At 33.5% G+C, this 22084-nt stretch overlaps 1 protein-coding gene and 1 pseudogene across 2 annotated transcripts; both read right to left on the bottom strand.

Moving 5' to 3' along the window:
* Positions 1 to 918: 918 nt before the first annotated feature.
* LOC117174423 (fatty acyl-CoA reductase wat-like) lies at positions 919 to 14835 on the bottom strand. Of its 2 annotated transcripts, XM_033363533.1 has the most exons (10): positions 14651 to 14835; positions 13721 to 13860; positions 13487 to 13609; positions 13299 to 13424; positions 13047 to 13207; positions 12874 to 12983; positions 1908 to 2106; positions 1556 to 1801; positions 1241 to 1495; positions 920 to 1123 (listed from the first exon to the last, which is right to left on the bottom strand). In XM_033363533.1, the coding sequence occupies exons 1-10, from the start codon at positions 14697 to 14699 to the stop codon at positions 1036 to 1038; spliced, it is 1497 nt and encodes a 498-aa protein (XP_033219424.1). In that variant the 5' UTR covers positions 14700 to 14835; the 3' UTR covers positions 920 to 1035. The 2 variants fall into 2 exon arrangements, with proteins under 2 accessions (XP_033219426.1, XP_033219424.1); XM_033363535.1 differs by lacking the exon at positions 13721 to 13860 and having other exon boundaries at positions 919 to 1123; positions 14651 to 14830.
* Positions 14836 to 18934: 4099 nt separating this feature from the next.
* The window catches only part of LOC117175337, an 85469-nt pseudogene continuing 82319 nt past the window's right edge, over positions 18935 to 22084 (bottom strand).

The raw sequence follows: 22084 nt of genomic DNA, 5'->3' as shown, positions 1-22084 counted from the left end.
ATTAAACAGTTTTCTTCGAGAGCAGAAATACCATTAGAAATCACAACTGATTCTTTTTTGTTCTATTTCCGTCTTTAAATAAAGAACCGTGTGACTTCCCACAGAAGCTATAGGACGTATAGTTGTATCTTGTAGGTTGCAGGATTTTGGAATATGCCAAATTAACTCTGGATCAGATATAGTATTCTTTCAAAGAGTTTCACTTCCTGATATACCCATCACATTTCTTGCTCTTGTATCGATTCCATAATATTCTAATGTGAAATTTTTCACCCCTGATATGAAGTTTTTAGGAAGTTTATAATTTTTAATTTACGATCCATTCATTTCCTGAATTGTAGAGTTTTAGGTGGATCTAGAGATTTCCATGAAACTTGGTGAAGCTTTAGTGTTAGGTGATTTAGGTAAATGCGATCAACATAGTTTTCCAAACTTATTATGGCGCAGGTAGTTATAGGATATTTAATTTTTATTCGATTATGTTTTAATTTGGTAAAATCCTAATATTTCAATTTTTTATTATTTTCTGCGTCAAATATTTTAGGCCTTCCTTTGCATTGTTTTTCGAGTAGCATTGAAAATGCTTATGTATAATTTATAGGCTGTATCTTAAAAAATCATTAAAATTCAAGTAGCGGTTTTAGAGATGTGGTGAGTTGTCAAATTGGTAGTAGTTAAATATTTGGAATACGTTTTGTAATTTAATATTCCTATATGGCAAAACTAGATTTTAATTCTAGTTTCTATATAAAGTATAAAAAAGTAAATGTGTGCAATAAACTTTGATTCAGTCCTGTCCTCAGGGTATAATACACAAAAAAGAGACCCAAATGTTACTTACCGAAAATAATAATTTATTGCAAGAAAATGAAAACGTACGAAATAGCAGAAGCTAAAAATAACAATGATTATCACAAATAAACAATTTTAATTATATATTTTAATTTACAAAAGGGAATATAAATATAAACTAATCCTCATAGGCTTAGCAATAATTTGAAATTCTATAACTGAAATTGTGAGTATGATTCATATTCATAATAAAACCAAATATAATTTCCAGATGAACCAAATAATGATAGCGGCAACTAAGATTTGAATGGTTCGATGAATTTTCTGCAATCTAAAACACAGATTACGTTACACAATTAAACGTAAATATTGTAAAAAATCTGAGAAATTTCAATTTCAAGTTTTCCAGTTTATTAATTGATGAAATTGTATCTATAACTTCTCATACCTTTTAAATTTATTAAATCGTTCTTCTGAGCTCGCGTAGTCTTTCAGGGCATACGTCAGAGTTCCTTGCCAAGCTTGTACAGTAAAATCTTCCCAATCGATATGTGTCAAATCAAAAGGAATCAAACGTTTGTCAGCTTCGGAAAGTTTATTCCACATAGATTGCACCATTTTAGATTCGAATGTCCAATTCCACAACGTGAAGAACTTTGTAACTTTTATAAATTTATTTCCTTTTTTGAACACTTTATGAAGTCTAGACAAAATTTTTTTGTTAATTCCAGGTAAAAAATCCAATTGATTTCTAATAACTTACATGGGTTTTCTTCCAGAAATCCTCAAGACAACGTCACCCAATATTGCTGGCAGAAAGTGTAAAATGAAATGGAGGAAAGTAAATAGTCTAGCAGACTTTATAAAAAAATAGTAAGGATAATAAACAGCCTTTATTGGCATCATGTGAGGTGTATACTTTAAAGTGATTGGTCTGTACTTATTCCAAGTAAGTATATTGTTTTCATTAGCAGCGTAGTTATATACTGGTAACTCATCAGGATTTTCTCTAATAAAATACAAATATTTAATTAGCATAGATAGTTTGGTATATTAATCCTAATAAATCTATGTTAAAATTTGTAAATACATGGTAACAAAAGTGCATGCGGTACCTGTTTTTGAAAGTGTCAGTCTCATATGCTGTTCCAATTAAGGCATTACATGTCCAGTCTGCTGGTACTACATGGAGATTCGCATTTCCATCAACGTTAAATAGGCGAATTATACCAAGTCCAACCCCCACCATTGCTTGATTAAGCCCTTGAATAGTATCAATCCACCCAGGCAACGGTTCTTTATAAGTTGCAAGAGCTATGGACATAAATTATGTAATTTATATCAACTATCCTAATGGTTTGAGGTATAAGGGTATGTAACACAGCATTACGTGACCAGTTGAGTTTTCTTTTGCTTTGATAGTGCATTTTTTATTTTTAACTTGAAATGTAAATAAGAACAGCCCATTAATTGGATATGGTAATACCACGTCAACTTTATTGTATCTTTTTTTGTTTCCATGCAAACAAATTCAACTTTACCTGCTTGGAAATTAGGGGCAAAAAAATGCACTTTCGTTTTTGCTGTAACTGGTTTAGTGCCATAACTTAAATTAAATTAATGAAATTGCATTATTCTGTCGAAATAAACACTCCTAAGGGTAAAAGACGTGCCCCTTCACGGAAAAAATTTGTTCTGTAAAAAGTATAAAACTCAATCTGGAGCTCGTAGAAAGGTACCAAAATCTTTTAATAATCGAATGCCTCCTACTTGTGATATTTAAACAATTTCCATTATCGCGTAAAATGAAAAAAGAAAAACAGAAAGTCTTGGACTATCTAGGAAATTTGGATAAACTAAAAAAAAAATTGTATCTGATAAAATTTTGAAGAAATGCTGACAAGCGGTGAACAGGCACCAAATTATAAATTTCAAGACAGTCTAGTAAAATATGAAGGACATGAAAGCGAATCATAAAATGTCTTGCTACAGAGGAGGTATGAGATTTATAGTCCATTGCCTACAGAAATGTATTTTTCACTTATTTGTTGCACATAAACCTAATTCTATAATCTCACTTAACGCCTCTAGACGCAATGCAATTAGTGAGCCCGGATCTGAAACGAGACGTGGTCCAATACTATCACAGATCTATGTGCGTGTGAATATAGTAGGAGACGATGTAAATGACTGGGTTGCGCGCGCAACCCATTTCTCCTCTTCTGGCTTTGAAAACTCGAAGGTGCACGATTGCCGGTCGGAACACTTCGGCGGTTCTATTTATATCTCTATCAGCTTTGAAATAAAATGAAGAGATTGGGACTTTAATATTTCCAGATTTCGATGCTGGCGATTTTTATTATTTGAATACTTCGCGCGGCTCTTCATATGCGTATATTTTGAGGTTACGTTACTTTAAGTATAAGATATAAATTATATAAATATTAATACTATTATATATATAAATATATACTTATATTATTAATGATAATAGTATAATTATGTTATATTATCATAGTCTTATTTATATCATGATTCGCATTTGAAAGAAATTAAATAAATTGGCGATTTTGGAATTCATCGCGTTTGGACAAAAACTCAATTATTTGATTGAAAAATTAATTATTTGTTGAAAATTCAACTATATTATTAAAAATTAAAATCATAATTTTTGAGTGGAAAATTCGATTAGTCACTTAAAGTTGAAGTACTTGGTAAAAAAAATGATTTTTTTCTTATTAAGGATTTATAATTATAGTTGAAAATTCAACTATTTGCCTTTAAATTGGGTAAAAAATTCAGCTTTTTTGTAGATAATACTGTTTTTGACTTTAAAATTAAATAATTTTTTGAAAGTTCATGTGTTTTGTTGGAAATTGACCTTGTTTTGTAGAAAGTAAATCTTTTTGTTTGAAAATGTATCATTTTTAGTAAAAAATGCAATTGTTTGGTTGAAATATCAACTGTACATTTTCTTGGGTTTAAAAGTCGATTATTTCACTACGAGTTAAACTCTTATTTATTATGGTTGAAAATTTAACTATTTGGTGGAAAGTTTAACTCTTTGATTGAAAAACTCATATTTTTCAATTTTCTTGGTCGAAAATTCATCTGATTGGTTGACAATTTAACAACTTTGTAAAAAATTAATTTTTTCTGTTAAAAATTATTTATCTGTATCTGAAAATGTAACTATTATTGGATTGATTAAAAATTAATCGTATGTATCGTTTAAGTTGGAAAATCGTTTTTTTTATAGAACATTTATCTTTTTGGTCAAAAATTCACTTTTCCCTTGAAAATTTAACAATTTTGTTGAAAATTCGTTTTTTTTGTTCAATTCAATTTTTTTTCACCGTTTTTATCTGGAAATTGAACGACTCCATTTTTGGTTGAAACTTTATCCTGTACATGGTATTAGTTAAAACATTAATTATTTAATAGAAAATTCAATTATTTGTTTTCGATTATGATTTTTTTTTTAATTGAAGGAATTTTAAAATGAAATGTTTTAAATTTAATTTAAGGTATTAAAAATTGAAAAATAGTTGATTTTACGAGATGATTGTGAATCCGTTCAAAATGAAGGAATAAATAGATATTAGTTTATAAAAATATTTTCAATTAGGACTTCAAATATTATTTCAGTGTATAAAAATTTTATTTTTAACCCATTGAATTTGAAATTTTTCAATTAGAAAAAAAATTCTTTAATTATTAGCAATATTTGACCGTTCATTTGAAACAATCCATTACAAACAACTGTAAAAAAGTATTCAAATTTGAACAGAATGTTTTGAAATAGAAAGCCTTAAATTGTTAAATTTGTAATGAACTAAATTATAAGTTTGAACGCTACAATTTTAATTTAAAAAAAGATTTTTTTGAAAATTGTAAAATATTTAAAAAGAATAACAAAACTTGTTGTGATTGCTAAGTAAATTGAAAATGATATTTTATTTTCAAAAATTAATTTTCTGTCAAACCTATCTAACATATACGATTAATTTTCAATCAATCCTACAATAGTTACATTTTCAGATAAAGGTAATAATTTTTAACAGAAAAAATTAATTTTCAACAAAGTTATTAAATTGTCAACCAATCAGCTAAATTTTCGACTAAGAAAATGAATGATCTACAAAAAAAGACAAATTTTAAACAAAATACATGAATTTTCAACGAAATTATTTAATTTTAAAGTCAAAAAGGCGAATTATCTACAAAAAGTTGAATTTTTTAAGCAAAAAATATGAGTTTAATCAAAGAGTTAAACTTTTAACAAAATAGTTGAATTTTCAACCATAATTAAAAAATCTTGTTAAAAAAAATGTATTTTTTTTACAAAGTAGTTCAACTCTTAGTGAAATAACGGACTTTTAAACCCAAGAAGATTTACAGTTGATATTTCAACCAAACAATTGCATTTTTTGCCAAAAATGATACATTTTCAACCAAAAAGATTTAATTTCTACCAAACAAGGTCAATTTCCGAAAAAACACATGAACTTTCAACCATATTATCATTTAATTTTAAAGTCAAAAAGAGTATTACCGACAAAAAGCTGAATTTTTAACCCAATATAAAGGCAAATTATGATTTTAATTTGTAACAATATAGTTGCATTTACAACAAAACGACTTTTAACGAAAAAGACAAACCTTTAAATAAAAACAATAAAAATTTTAACAAATTAGTTGAAAATTAGTTGAATGCGGATCAAGACATAAATAAGATTATTATAATATAACATAATTATAATGGTTTAGGCATAAAATGATCCACATGTACACCTGGTCTAAAGGAAATAGCCGCAGTATAATCGACTTTGTTGTTGCGGATGAAAGACTAAGAGAGTTAGTCAAAGATTCAAGGGTCATGAGGGGTCCCGAATGCAATACTGATCATTACCTTCTGATCTCAAAAATTAACTTGGGTCGGGGATGGAGAAAAAGGAGAACCAAGAAAACAAACGCGAATTAAAATTGAGAACCTACAGAAACCGGATGTGCGAATAAATTTCCAAAATAAGATAATCGAAAGCATAGATAGGGCAACATGGGAGGACCGTATAAAAAACAAAGATATAGAGGGCGCCTGGACAATGTTACGGGATATCCTTGTTAGATGTACGATCGAAGCGTGTGGTACCGCAGTTGTAGGAAGAATTTCTGGTGATGCGTGGTGGAATGATGAAATTCAGGTTGCTCAAAAAGCAAAAAGAGAAGCGTACAAGAGAACTTTGAACATCGCAGGTCTTAGCAATAAGGAAATAAAATAGACGTAGAAATGATTCTAGACGCGAAAACAGGATACATAAACGATTAGTTAAAGAAAGTAAAGATACAATCAGAGCAGAAGAAGAGATAAAAATACAAAACGACTTTGAAGGAAGTAGGAAACTACTTTATAAAAAATGAAAGGAAACAAAAGTACAGAAATTGTCAACATGAGAAATAGTAGGGGGAAATGGTATATGATGCAGACGGAATACTAGAAGCTTTCAGAGACTATTTTAGGAGACAATTGGGAGATGACGCTATGGGACACCACAACTGCGATGTTGAACACGATGCGATGGAAAACTCAATTGAAAAAGTCTGTGTCACTGAGGTTAGGGATATAATTAAGAACTTGAAAAACGGTAAGGCTGTCGGGGTAGACGGTATTAATGCTGAAATGCTTGAACACGGTGGCGCGTGCATACCACATAGACTGTGCGAATTGATAAATTTATGTTTCGAGATGGGAGACGTCTCAGACGATTGGAAAGAAGCGATTATCGTACCAATATACAAGAGAAAGGGAGATAAAAGCGAGTGCAATAATTACAGAGGGATTAGCTTATGAAGCACCGTAAGTAAAATATATTCAAAAATACTTATTCGTAGGGTAATGAAAATAAAAAAATCAAAGATTTGGGAAGTTCAAAGTGGGTTTATGCCAGGAAGGTCATGTACAGATCAAATATTTAGCTTAAGGCAAATAACAGAAAAAAGTTGGAGAGTGGAAAAAAAAGTTTTCTGTGCATTTGTTGACCTAGAAAAAGCTTTTGACAAGGTAGATAGAAGTAAACTTTGGTAAGTCCTGAAAGAGTATGGAGCCAATGGATGGATCCTACAAGCTATAAAAACAATATATACAGGTAGCAAAGCGAGTATAAGAGTGAATGGGAAATGGAGTGACTGTTTCGATATTATTCAAGGAGTTAGAGAAGGATGCGTTATGTCTTCATGGTTATTTATATTATTTATGGAATGGAAAAAAGTTTAAGAATAACTCTTTTCGACAAAGAGGGTGTAGATCTCGAAACAGTAATGGTACGTGGGTTAGCGTTCGCAGATGATAAGGTTATTATGGCAGAGTCTATCGAAGACCTACAAAGAATTTTGAATAAACTAGATGCAAACATGAAGAGCATGGGCCTCAAAATTAATGCAAATAAAACAAAAACTATGTTGTCCGAAGGAAAGAGTGAGAAAACACTATGCAATATTTTATTAAATGATGTGAAAATTGAACAAGTTGATAAGTTCGTATACCTTGGTAGCTTATTTATTAGGGACGCGAAGATAGATGAGGAATTAGATAGACGAATAAATGAAGGTAAGAAGGTTATTGGTAGAGCAGGTCCCCTTATCAGAAGTAAAAATATATCAAATAAAGCTAAAATGGCAATACATAATTCTATATTTGTACCGACTGTACTATACGGTAGCGAGACATGAACTTATCAAGAAAAAGATAAGAATAAAATTAACGCAATTGACATGAGATTCATGCGCATAATATGCGGGAAAACCCTGATGGACAAAGTAAGTAACCAGATAATTCTAAAAGAATGTGGTCCAGAAGAGACGCTAGTAGACACATGGGAAAGAAATCGGTTAAGATGGTTCGGACATGTTGAGAGAATGCCAAATGAACGACTAACGAAACAAGTGTATCAAGGTAAAGTAAATGGCAGCGTGCCCAGAGGTAGATCGCGGAAAGAATGGGTAGAATGTGTGAATGAGACCCTAGTTAGAAGAGACATAAGAAGTCACAAAAACACGGGAGCCTGCATGAAAAAATGCATGGACATAAAAGAAGCTAGAGAAGTATGCCAGGACAGGAAAGTATGGCGGCAAATCGTTAATAAAAAGACTGTCAGTAGAGTGAATGACGCCTGAAACAAAGACCTTGCCTACTAATGGACCAAAGTGGGGAACCTTACATAACGACTTCGTGAGGTTCTTCGCTTGGGGTGATTGGTAGAGATATTGATCAGCAACCTGGGTCGGAGCAGTGTTGCGGAACGAACGTGTTATTTACTTAAATGGCACGAGAATTCTGGATCAATCTGAAAAATATCTATCTCTTCCACACACAACTCCTTTCCCCTACCGTGTGAGTCACGCCTACCCCGAAAGGGAAATGGCCTAATGGTGTAATAATAATAATGTAAGCTTATCAAATCAAAGGCTAATATATTCAACATCGAATACATGTTCAGAGCTCATACAGGTAATAAAGACCACCACAGTCCAATCATCGTAAAATGTACGCACCTGAAACCAAGGGATAAGTTCATCGCTTTAAAGATTATGAATAAAAATTGACAAGGTTCACAGGAAATTTACCCAAATTTAACAAGCATAATCTTGACTGTTTCTGATCCCAGTACCAGCATAAGTTCGATTCAGAATCAGACTCCGCTCTCCGAGTACTACCTACCAGATTACCCAGTCACCGTAAGAGAAGCCAGCTTCACCATCACATTCTTGGACAGAATGAATATCTATCTGCGGTAAAAAACGTATCAATATTAAATACTTCGTCTATTCCGAAATAAGCCGCGTAAGATTAAACTGATGGTGCTTTCGTCTCTGTAGATAATTCGGAATTTCTTATTTGAAACTCTCGTTCATTATCGGGTCATATAGTCATATAGTGCTGACCTTAACAGTCTCGACATCGTCGCGATTCCCAACTCTTGATTTAATAATGATATGCCCAGTTCGGCTGTAGCTATCAGTTGTTTCAATCTGATTCGCGCCGATCGTAAGAGTCCTGTGGCGCGCGGAGGAGGTGATAGAAAGCTGTATACATCCTCGATTGGAATGTATCTATGGTAAGGCATCGATTCTGTTAAGTGTCCTAGATTTAGAGCAGGTCGTTGACGTATAATGTCCGCCAGATCTTGATGTTACACATGTTTGCGATCATTTCTGGTTCTGACAACCCTACCATGAATCGCAATGACAAATCATTCTGTTTCTAAATAAGACGCCCTTTCTCAGCGAAATATTGGATGCCTCATTATCTACTTTATGTTGATCTTACGTTTTTTGCTGTTCGCCGTGAATGGTTATCTACCTCTATTGCGTTTCTAATACCTCTATGGTTTCTGCCATGATATTTAAGGCCGCCTCTGAAGACAAATTCAAGGGTGTAGAGTCAATATCCGGTTCACAGGTGATGTTTCAAAGCGTAACATTTTGCTTGCTGTTAAAATAGTCTTGCAACTATTTAACTTGCGACTTACGCAATTTTTTAACATCTACAACATCCCTATACCCTCTGCAGCCTGCTCAGCTTGAAAAGAAAACTTAATATTTTGCCCATTTTTCACCTTCCTTTACCATGATATAACCATTGGCTGATTCCCATAGATTAATCACATAGATGATCCTTGTCTTCAGATCTTTAAAGACAGTATCAGGTTTTATATCACTGATACGTTGAGTGGTGTAGAAAAAGATATTCCAGTAGTTCTTACACTCATTATTCATCACAAAGGACTCGAGTTCCCCCATGGCATATGACCAGACAGGCATGAGACCAACATCATAAAAGTACCGCAGATGGTAATATATCACTTTTAGAGCCGTAGTTTGGCACTCTTTATGTACCTGTAGCATGTATACTTTGAGCATCCACTGAGAACAATTCCAAGTATTTCTCGTTTTTGCTTGCACGCCAGGCAGTTGGTCTAGCCTACAGGTATTTCATTATGTGCTCCAGGTAAAATAAGGTGTCTATAATGCGGTCTTCACAGGCAAAAGAGAATACCATCAGGCTCCAATCTCAACTCAGCATATTTGAGAAACATGTTGGACAAACCCATTGATAGCTCTTCTCTATGTATAATGCCGTAGAATTTTCCATTAGGGGGCTTGTTAGTATGTTCTCTTAGAAGGCGCCAGTGTTCGGCGGGTCACATAGGTATCCAGAACTTCAGCTTCTGCTTCGGAGCACCATTGCTAGAGGCAAGTGTGATACGCAGAAAAGTTTTGGAAAACCTTTTTCATACATCTCACTATTCTTGGATGCAGCTCAAGGCATTCAAGGAGCTCGATAAGTAGCTCATGATTCGTTCAGAAAGAGTACTTTATATTTTTTGTAAAAGCCTTAGTTTGGGTCTTATGACAACATATTATTTGGCAGGGATTCATTGTGATAGATTCATAATCGGACGCTATTCTAGAAGTGTTGTTGTGGTAAGACAAATATAGCTGTATTTGGAGAGATTTAATTAAGTAGGTGTTCGAAGTGGCTTCCGTTAAAGGCTAGATAATGATGATGACGATAATGCAATTCTGTTAAAACAATATATAGCATTTCTTGTGTTACAAGATTTACTTTATTTCCTATGCGGTGTTTCAGTTCCTCTAAATTGGTAGGCGTGGTCCCATAGATAAAGTTTTTGAGAGATTTCCATAAAAAGTAGACGCGTCGTGACATATTTGGTGACCTAGGTGGCCAATCCATTGCTCCACGCCATCCGATCCAGCGATTGGGGAAAGTTCGATTTAGAAACTTCTGTACGATCAACACATAATGTGCTACTTCACATTTCTTCTTGCAATTTTACAGACTGAAAATCTTCACCAAATATATTTTGAATGGAAGATACGACTTGATTTTAGAAATTTGGAGATAATTCGCTACAGTCAAATCATCTTCAAGCAAAAATGGGCCAATGTCACAACGTTTGCAAAAACTAGCCCAAAATTTGATCTTTTGAAAGTACTTAATATGATGTTTACTCATTCAGTAAGGGTTGGTATTGCTCCAATAATCAAAGTTATGTCGGTTAATTGCTCCACACAATTTAAATATCGCTTTATTGCTAAAAACGATGAAATCGAAAATATTATTATCCAGATCTTACAAAAGCATAATATCTTCGCAAAACTGATTTCATTTGTCAAAATCATCTTCCTTCAAATCCTGGGTGAGAATGACTTTAAAAGGGTGCCCTTTTGTTTCTCAGCAGTTCTCGCCAAACTTATGATTCGCTAGCATCAACCGTTTGTGCAATCTTTCTCACACTAGAATAAGGCTCTTCTACGACGGTTTGCATTACATCTAATTCTCGTGCTGCTGTTACAAGTATGAGTGCCACCACGCAGCCTGGTCGCGATTGTTCCGGTTTTCAAAAGTCGTGTGACTGTCTTTTGGACGGTTGATTTTAAAATTGGAGTATGATTGAGATGGGTTTTGTTACACAATTTTCGCAATATATCTGCTTACGATCTTACACAATCACTGGAACCTCGTATCAAACCAACGTAATTCTCTCATTCTTACTTAAGGACATGTTTTCATATATGGTTCAAGGGACCACGATAAGTGCTTCATTTGGTAGACAGCATAGAAATAAACAACAAAATGTGCAAAGGAAAACATAAGCGTTCATTCTTTTTCAGTGTTGCAGTCTCAAATGAAACCGCCGTCAACCGGAGACAGTCGCAGGAAGGCAAACTACCTTACCTGAAGGCAAAAAAATATGCCTGCTACGCGGACACATTCTCATTGCGTGTTTCGCACGCGGCGCTTTGCGCCAAGTTTAAGCGCGCAAAGTTTGGGAAATAAAAGAGGAAGTAATAAAGTCTATGTCTCTGCTTTGTTCCGGTGGAAATTAAAAAAAAATTCGAAGAAAATGCAAATGAAAGTTAGATCGGTATTTTTCTTTCCCACCTTACGTCCACACGGAATGAGATATCGTATTAAAAATTTGACACGCTAAATAGAAGGTATGCAGGAATATGTCTCTGGTCCTAAATAATTAGAATTGTGAAAAATCGGCTAGTTATGAGGTTTATATTTATCAAAGTGGGTCAAAACAACCAAAATCACTCACGGGCATTATGCACAATCAATGAAAAAACTAATATTTGCACTTCAAATGCAAACAAACAAATTTGGTCTGACGTACGTATCAGCTGTTTTAAAGCAGCACTATCGCAGCGAGTAAACAACTTCGAACTACTACGGGTCTGTTGGTAAAACAGATTGCATGATTACCGTCAGAGACAGTTCGAAGTCACACTTCTGATGTAAAGCCTAAATCCATCTGTCGATAATTATTATTTTCACAAATAAACTTTTTTCTTCCCCCAACTCTTTGCAAGTCCACAAACGATCCTTTAATATTTATTAACATTTCCCGAAAAACATTTCCGCGTTCTTTAAACTTTTATTTTTCAATATGGGTGATAAAATATTGATCTTAGGGCTGACTTGATCAGCTGTTATACTCGACACATGGCCTTAACACAAATTAAAACTATTCACAAATGTTCGCCAATTCATCGTGGACCGAATTTCGTTTCTTACTTATATTTTGTCTACCGAATGGAAAACTTTTCTCTCATACTCTAAAATCTAGAATAAAAAAACTAGCTTGCATTTAATATGGAAAAGTTTCAGATCTTTGACTGAAAGTTATTTAAGATTAATAAAGTTTTGCTACCCTTTCCATGAATATTTCTATACTTTTTTGAAGACAAACTTTTTTTTACGTATATATTTTTATCCATTTCACAACATTTTGGCACGATATTGACATTCTTTTAATGCAGTAGTCAATTCAGTTTTCAACTGTTTGCAGCCTTTCGATTTTCTTTTTTGGGATAAAAGTTATGCTTTGGGGTTTCTATAAATTAAATTGGGTAACCTGACTATGGTCATGCCGTTTTTTATTTGTTAAATATTTTAATTTTCTTTGCGGATTTGAAAGAGGCCCAAATAGTACAGTAAAATTCTGTAATTAAAATTTAATTATGCTGATTCGTATGAAAATATCGAATTACCGATAGGAAATCTGAAGATCGAAAATGGCAGATCTTTTGCTCTCTCATTCAGCAATCCTTCAGCAATTGATTTTGTAAATACGTACGTGTTCGGAAAATTTCCCAGTAATCTGTAATAGATAATTTTGATTTTGTTATTGTACAAGTTTTTTTATTAAGTAGATGTCTCATACATTTTAGTGAATGCAACTTCATCCTCCTTTGATAAATTTCTTCGTTTAATTATTTGCACAGTGTTGTTAATTTCTTCATACGACATAGGCAATGAGTATACTTTTTCTTTTATATTTCCATAGATGCATTGGCTAAATGCTGTGGATACGTAAACTGCTGCCTGAGGAAAAGAGGATACTAAAATCATTTAAAAAATTCCATAATATTTTTCAGTTCTGTTTGCTGATCTTTTAAACCATACTTAAACTTACTTTCAAATTTGTGCATTCCCTGCAAATACTCATTATTTCCATTACACTGTTAACGTTAATTGGGACGGAAAATCTTAGCAGTTCATCGAATCTTGTTGAGGCAGCAGCATGAAATATGATGGAGACCTTACACATATATTAATAACTTATAAACTTTTTTTTACATTGTGAGAATTTATCGAACATACCTCCTTTATGATTAATTCTCGATCCTGATCTGATATCCCCAAGCCAGGTTTCGTTGCATCTCCACATATAGGTATAAGTTTTCTTAGAAAATCTGGATTTACTTTGCGCAAAGGTTCAAACATCTGTAGAATGGTAACATATGTCAATAATTTTATGAAGCTTTGAAGAATATTTCAATAAATATTGAAGAAGTAATTTATTTAAATAATTTGTATTATATCTGATCGTATTACAGGTAAATTGGTAAGTTCGTCTAAGCGTTCATGAGCTGTTTTGCCTCTCTTGACCCGTATTAAAAGGTAAATATTCCTTATTTCTGGAAAATCTCGTAAAAATTTTTCTACTAGAATCTTTCCTATAAATCCTGTTCCCCCTGCAAATAACAAAAATTACGTTTCTTCTCTGTGGTTAATATAAAAAAATGCTCCAGGATTTAAAGTGTAATTAATATTTTTGTTTTTTTTTATTTACTCTGCGGTTACCTCAGTAAATACATTTTTGGAGCTTTTAAAACTATTAGGAAGTAAACATTCGGTAGACTTTATTTATATTTTTTAATACAAAATTGACCGAATTTATTGTGAGTTGTCTTATTTCAAAAGCATGTATCTCTTATTTTCTTAGACATTTTGACAGTTTTTCGAAATACAGTGAACTTCCACCTACTCTAAAGCTCGCCTATTTGAAAGTTCACCTATTCGAAATCTCCTATAGACGCTTATTTGAAATTGCGCAGGTTTGTCACCTTCCACCATGGTCTCTGTACGGTCATGTCTGCACCAGTGGCTGACCAATTAAGAAGAGGCTCGAAGAGCAAAAAGTAATAAATATAAGAATAGTAATATTTGTCAAATCTAGAATGTATTTTTTCAGTCATGTTCCATTCGTTTGCCCATTGACCTTTCAGTTTACTGAATTTTTTAAAGTTTATTTATACGATGTATCTTTATCTTATATTTTTCAGGTTTAATTCTGGATTCGTGTCATTTAATTATATTTAAATCTATATAGGTTTACTTCCAAATTTAAGATTAACAATTTTAATGTTTAACGATTGTAGGATCTAATACAAGAAAAAAAAACGAAGGGTAACACTTTTATATTTTTGACAATTAATTATTGAGAACACGCTAGCGAAGGCATTAGTAAAAATTTGTAATTACCTGTGATAAATAAATTCTCCCCTTCGTAGAATTGTCGAATTCCTGACATGGCTTTAGTAATTTACTTAAATTTGAGGCGAATTAACAAAACAATATTATGAACCTTTACTTTTTTCAATGCTTATACTACAATTGACTCACTGCTTCTGACTTCGCGTGTAACCGGCTAGTTTAAAGCATCATTTATTCTGCTTATGGGACTATGCTACTCTGAGATATTTGCAAATATAATGATGACCCTTTGTTAAATCCGTGCATGTTTAATTGCTTATTCTTTTGTATTTCGATCTATTATAAAAACGTGCTATGTCATAATGCACGCAATTGTCAGGTTGTGGTTGGTTCCATTATCTGCTGCGAAATATTTATGTATGAAGTAGAAGTATGGAGTATAAATCATATGAAACTTTATGAATTTTATTCTGAGCTGATAACTGAAGTTATTCAGCGCATACAAACTCTCATTTTTCCTCTTTACAATTAATTAACTCAAATTTTGTTCAATTATTCTAAACCTGAAGTATATTTTTTGCGTTTACAATTTTGAGTCTAATCTAAACTGACAATATGGCCTTTATTTTTGTACATGAAAAGTACTTGATATTGAAAATAATGTTTCAATTCATATTACGTTATTCAATTATCATGTATTTAAATTAATTTCAGTATATTTTCATATGACGTACAGGTATCTAAAACTCTTTGATTACGTTTTCAGAAAGACTCCTCATTGAATCGGCTATAGAATCATAATACAAAATGTGTGTACAGACTTTTACATGCAAATTAAAATCTTATTCTCAAAAATCGGTGTGCAATTAATATTTGTTGTATCTTTTGCAATGTATATTTTCTTCACAAAACAAGTTGGTTAGTAACTGATCTTTCAAAAAATCAATGATGTGAGGGTTTGGTGTGTGGAAGTTCGGCATTTATTCTTTTTGAATAATTATAGTAACTGAATAAATGTAGCTGTTTGTTTCACCAAGTTTCCATCAAGAATCATTGCTTGTAATGCAATCGCTTACATTCATGACATTTTCTTGAAATATGTTAACATTTTTATTTTTAGGGAAATTTATCGAAATCCCCATAATTAATTTTTCGTCACGTGTTATTTTAGAAGAATCCATTATAAAATAATTAAGAAAAATAAATGTAAATTTGTCCACTGACAAATCATAAAATTATTGTTAAATAAACATTATATAATAATAATTTATTTCTCTCATGCACATCCTTATGGATATTTACATATACGAAATTAATCCCTTACGCATCAAAAATACTTAATGACGAATTCTTTCGCATATCTGCAAAGACCGATGATCGGTTCCTCGGTCAAAATTTTGGCAAATTAACAACGATTTGTTTAATGCTATATTTTAACAGCCGCTTATATACTTCATTTACCCGCTTTTTTTAATTTTGCTGTCATGTTTTTTTGCATACCCACATTTGCTCTATATCTTCGTCTTCTTCTCCTTAAAATCTACAGTCTACATTATTGTACACTTTATTTCCCGCTTTTCCTACGTTCCCACATCGGAGTGTTGTCCACTGAATTTTATCTGGAAGACTCAACTTTCGGTTCTCCAGTAACCTTCCCCTCCCTCTGCCGTCCTCCAACTTTTATACTGAGTACAGAAAGAAGATTCTTCTATTTTTACCTCATTTTCCCGTTTTTCCTTCCCTATGACTTGCCCCTCCCCAAAATCTGCCAAAGCTTGTTTCAGATTAGTGCCCGAAGTCGTGGGGTCTTCATTTTTAACTGCTCCCAATTCTTCCTTAAAGCAGATTTTGGTGAGTCGATCTTCTCCCATATTAAGTATTTCTACCAGATAGTTACCTGCCCTTATTTATTTTACCTGCCTATTTCTGTTTCCCATCCCCAGATCTCGACTCCGTATATTCCTCCTGACTTGGCTAGGAAATCCATTAGATAAAGTCTCTTCTTTAATCCAACTATTCTGGCCCTACTAATGATCCCCAACGCTACATTTGCCGCTTTTTGAATTTTACCGACCATTGCTTTCGTGTGTTTGCTGTAATTATTCCCTGCTGCTGAAAACCAGAAACCCCGATACATATAGCTGTCCACAACTTCGATTGTTTCCCCAGAAACACCATGATTTTTGACTTCCCCGCATTAATTTCGAAATTATTTGTGGCTACATACCCTTCCAACAGTAGTAGCATCTTTCTCAGGTCCTCCGAGAAGTTCGCCACCACCGCAAGGTCCTCAGCGAATTTCAATGTGAAAATTTTTTTCTTCCCTATTACCGACCCTCCAACATTCTTGCTTTCTCAGATTTCATCCATATGATCAATAAAAATGTGAGATAGAGCTGGACTTGAAGGACATCCCTCTCTCACTCCCCTATTGGTTTTAGAAGTATCTGTGAGTCCCTCCTTTGTAATCACCTGGCTATCTGTTTCCCTGTAGATGGTTTCTATCATTTCCAGCATTTTCCCCTCAATACCTAATTTAGTCAGTCTTTTGAACAAAATTCTTCGGTCGACCATGTCGAACGCCTTTTTAAAGTCGATAAACACTACATATAGTTTCCCTCTTTTTCCTTTCAACTTGTTATTTATCAAGGAGTTTAATACAAAAATATGGTCTCTTGTCGATTCATAATTGAAGCAAATATTTTGTACCCCGAGTCTAGTGAAGATATTTATCTATAATTCCCCGTATCATCTTCCTGTCCTCCTTTAAATATTAAATGTATGACTGCTTTTTCCCAGCCTTTCGCAATTACACCGTTACTCCAAAAGCCATTGATTTTCGCCCTATACAGATTTATCAGTTTCTTCTTTTCGTCCTTCAAATTCATATTATCGGCCTGTCCTTAATTTTTTAAATATTTTTTTAGGCAAGTCTAAACCTTTTTCCTTTGAATTGCACACACCTCATCGAAACATTTTCCCCTGTCCCCCTTTTTTAATCTTGTTTTTATCCCTACATTCCTGATCATTCCTACTTTCTTTGATGCCTCCCACATACAGTTTTTTAATCTATCCCACCTTTCCTGCCACCCTTCCTTCCAAACTTGTTCCTCCCACAACTTACCCATTTCCTTCCTGAATCCATTTTATCTCCTCGGGTCCCAGACTAGCTTTTCTGCTTTACATTCATTTTGATTTTCGTAATTCCCTGCCTCTCTGTTACCTTCCTCCACGTCTAAATTGAACGTTACTGGAAGATGATCCGATTCAATTCGTTTTTCCACTTTCTCTTCAACTATTGGACAATTCTCTGCAGTCTCTAAATATATTACGTAGTCGAGGACCGACCCTCCGTCTTCGCAGATATGCGTCCAATTACCCATCCTGTCCCCTTTAATTCTGTCATTTAAAATTATAAGCCCATGTTCTTCGCAAAAATCCAGAAACCTTTTCCCTTCCTGATTGACTAGCTTACCTTCAGATTTTGTATCCCTAGCTACATGTGCATCATTTATGTCAACATCAAATTCTTTAATATCATCGTCCCCATATTCTTCAGCTATCCTCGCATTCCAATAACCTACCAGAATTAAATGGACACCCTTCCCTCGCTCCTCTTTTATCATAGAATCTAAAACTTTTTTCACAGCCTTCATCCCAAGATTATTGTATACAGAAATAATTTTAACTTATTTACCATTAGCTTTCAGAGCTGCACATTCGATAGACAGGCCATATTCCCACTCACATATTTCCAAGCCTTCCCCACATGCTTTTCTTACTCCAATCAAATGTCTCCCTATCGCCCTATCTTTTTATTCGCCTACGAAGCTGCCTTATCACACCATATAAAATCTGGATCTAATTTGTTCTTGAAGTTCATACAAGATTTTTCCTCTAGCCAGGTTTTCTGAAGAATCACCAAACCGTAGTTGCTACAAAATTCCCAAGTCTTCAAGATGTTGTTGCTACCCGCGATGTTCCACGAGACAACTCTGATTGGTTTAGTTTGTGTCTCTCCGAAATTTCCTGGTATCAATTTTCCTTTCTTGCTCGTTCCAGAAAAATTCAGTGTTTTCAATAGTCCAACTCATGTAACCTCTGGCCGCAGCTGACCCTCTCTTCTTTGCACTCCTCAATTCACTTCCAATTCACTCAAGCACTTCCTTTTCTCTTGGCGTAAGGTCATCTTCAATTTTAATAAACGTACCCCGAAGGTAGTTTTTGTTTGTCATAAAACTCCTTTTTTTCACTCCAAGAGGCTAATTTAAGCAATGTCCCACTTCCTATCACTCTCATATGTTCAATGGTAATAGCCACTCCAGTATGTCCTCATATCGTATTTTCCATTTCACTTTCCGCTCTTTTTCCTCTTTTCGCACCGAACCCCTTCACCAGGACCCAGTTTTTCCTTCTTTTGCCTTCTTCCAATTCCCATTCTCGTTCTCCCTTTCTCAACCAGTCCGATTTTTCCTTGACCTCTTGTTTCTTCTCCTCACCATTTGTCCCTTCTGGAATAATTTCTTGGACACTGTCTTCAAATTCTCCGGTTTCGTTTCCGTTGTCTTTTCCCTTATCGTCTTGTGATGCAGTACGACTTTCGATTTGTGGTCTTTCCAATATCTCTCTTTGACTATGTTTAGAAATCCTCCTCTCTACATTTTCAAGTTTGGACTCCAGATCCTGGATTTTTTCCTTTAACTTTTCATTTTCTTCTTTCCATGCTATTTGTCTATCTCTGGCCCGTGTCAATGCTGTTTTCGCAGCCACGTTTCTTTTCTTTTAATTTCTCACTCCCCACTAGATTACACATCTTATCCTTCAACTTCCCTGTTATCTTGTTAATTTCGGAGCTGCACTCTTCCTCCTACCAGGCATCTAATACTCCTCTGATTTGGGTACTATTCACCCATTCACTTTTATTATTGGTCATTTGGCTCTCCCTCTTATCGTCACTTTTTGTTAAATCTATAAACTCTTACACTTTCGGAAACTGGAAAGGTTAACTGCTCCGGTGTTTGTCCTGTTTTTCTATCAGTGGTGGCCGCGTCGTTTTATTGCTCTTGCTAAAAGCTTGCGATAGACCTATCTCTTGTGTCAAATCGCTCTTTCTAAAATTCAGAAATTTCTTAAGTTTAAGTCTACTTTTAGTGTCCAACTTATCCACTTTATCCACTTTCTTTGGTCTGCCTGGATCCCTTTTGAACTTTCCGCCATCGTCAAGTACTTTCGGGGTACGCACCGCGGCGCCACCTTTGGTACACTTCCCGCTTCCTGACCCCCCCCCCCTCTAAGCAGGGTTCCTGCTTTTTCTCGACATAACCTCAATTTTCAGACAAATTCCATAAAGCCTTTTCTGATCCGTCAACGGCAAAAAAATCAAGATAACACTCACTAGGAGAAACTAAACTTGATCAAATTTCACTCTCCGTACAAAAAAAACACCCGCAAAAAAGCTAAACTACAAGCAAATTAGCCCAACTCATTGCCGCCTCGCGTGCGCACACCACAGCGGCCAACTACTAAAACAGTTTATGGAAGTATTCACACTATTAACATGTCTAACTATGACTTTTTATTTAATAAAATAGAGAAATCCAATTAAATGTTTAGTAGTAAAAAAAGAACAAGACCAAATAATAATTCGAGACAAAAATATAAACTAAAATTATTTGTCTGTAAAACTTACGTATCATTCCCTTTTTGTGAAAAATTTTCGAGATGATAGAATAGTTTATTATCGGTTTTCTCTGAAAAGCCACAAGAAAGGTTACCTGGAGGGACGCCAAGTCAATAGAAATTAGCACACATTTTTTTCGAAATTTATAAATTACAAGGGATTCTGAAAACCTATGAGAAATTGTGTTATTGCGAGTAACGTTGGTGGATTGAATTAAAATACGCAACGATTTTTTGGACTTTTTTTGATTGTGATGAATATTATTCACTTTTTGTCTTGAAATTTGTAGAATAAATAGTTTGATGTTTGTTCTTCCATTTCATACCAAAACCCAATAAAAAACTATTTCTAATAGTCCAATAATAATCATTTATGAATCGAAGTAACGTTACAATTATTTTTGTGTTCACACATACCTTAGTCCAAATTGTTGTTTATATTACTATTAAATATAACTAGTAAAATATTTGTAAAAACGATTGAACAGAATGAAACAAGACGTATACGAAACTCAAAATTTCTGAAAGCTTATACTTTTCAAGGTAGGGTCAACTGATTTCCTTAATCAGAGAGTTGTAGCAGGATCTACCAATTTTTAGAAATTCGGCAAAACTTTAGTGCTGGGTGCTAGAATCCATGTCTCCAAAATTACTTGAAAAAAATCCAGGGAAAGTTTTGATTCAATGTGTTGCTCAAAGTCATGTTTGATTTTTATTGAATCCAAATATTTTGATTTATTGTAATTTTCTGATCAAGTCTTTTGATCCCACTTTCATTTTAATTATTTATTTTATTTTTAATATTGTAATTTTGATATAGAAGATGTTACGTAGGTTGTGGGATAATGTTCAAACATAGTTACGACTAATAATCTTATCTTTTTTATCGTTAATAGAAAATAAAGAACACACTATTTTCTTAATATATCTTATATACTAAAAGGGGTTTAGTTTTCTGAAAAAACTAACAGCAAAAAAGCCAGATCAGCCTCAAGTAATTCATTGAATTACTGCTAACTACATAGTATGAGAAGCGTCAATATTATATAAAACATTTTTATACATCATGCATGATGTGCATTGTTCTTTTGTTTCAATTTTGCAGATTCGTATGAAACATTATTAACTAGATATTTACCATAATTTGAAATTTCATCAAAATGCTTAGCTGTTATTCTTCTTATATAGTCTTTAATGTATTCTATATGTAGAAATATATGCACATCATGTATCATAGTATATCTACTGTAGTTTCTTATAAGCCTTACGAATTTATTTTGATTCATTTGTAATTTTTCATAATTTCGTGTTGCAGGTGAAGCTCTATACAGGGCTTGCATATGTGATACGTGGCCTAATTATCGTTCGATAAACAATTATTTTACTACTAAAATTTAAGCTTGAACTTCGATTTATTATAGCAATTGGGGGGAATCTCAATTTTCGTTTTTGTGACAGCTTTGGTTAGTTTTCAAAGAGATCCATCAGATGGCTTACAGTTCTTGAGTGTATTATTCAGTTGTAGTGAATTCCAATTTTAGATCAATTTGTCAACTAATTTCTTAATTGCTCAAAATTTATTTTTATTTTTGATACTTCTATTTTGTTAAAACTTTCTCCTTAATTTATTTTTGAGCTTAATACATGCTGAGTGGGGACTTCTGGAGCAGCAACTTGAACATCAAGGCCTGAACATACATTTATTACGAGGGTAGTTCAATAAGTCCTTAGAATGAAGTATAAAAACAATTTTTTTTGGGTAGATTTTTTTTTATTTTTCAACATAATCTCCTTGGAGCTCTA

This window comes from Belonocnema kinseyi, chromosome 6 (genome assembly GCF_010883055.1).
Source record: "Belonocnema kinseyi isolate 2016_QV_RU_SX_M_011 chromosome 6, B_treatae_v1, whole genome shotgun sequence".
Taxonomy (NCBI): Eukaryota; Metazoa; Arthropoda; class Insecta; order Hymenoptera; family Cynipidae; genus Belonocnema; species Belonocnema kinseyi.
This window is presented reverse-complemented; position numbering and strand designations above follow the sequence as displayed.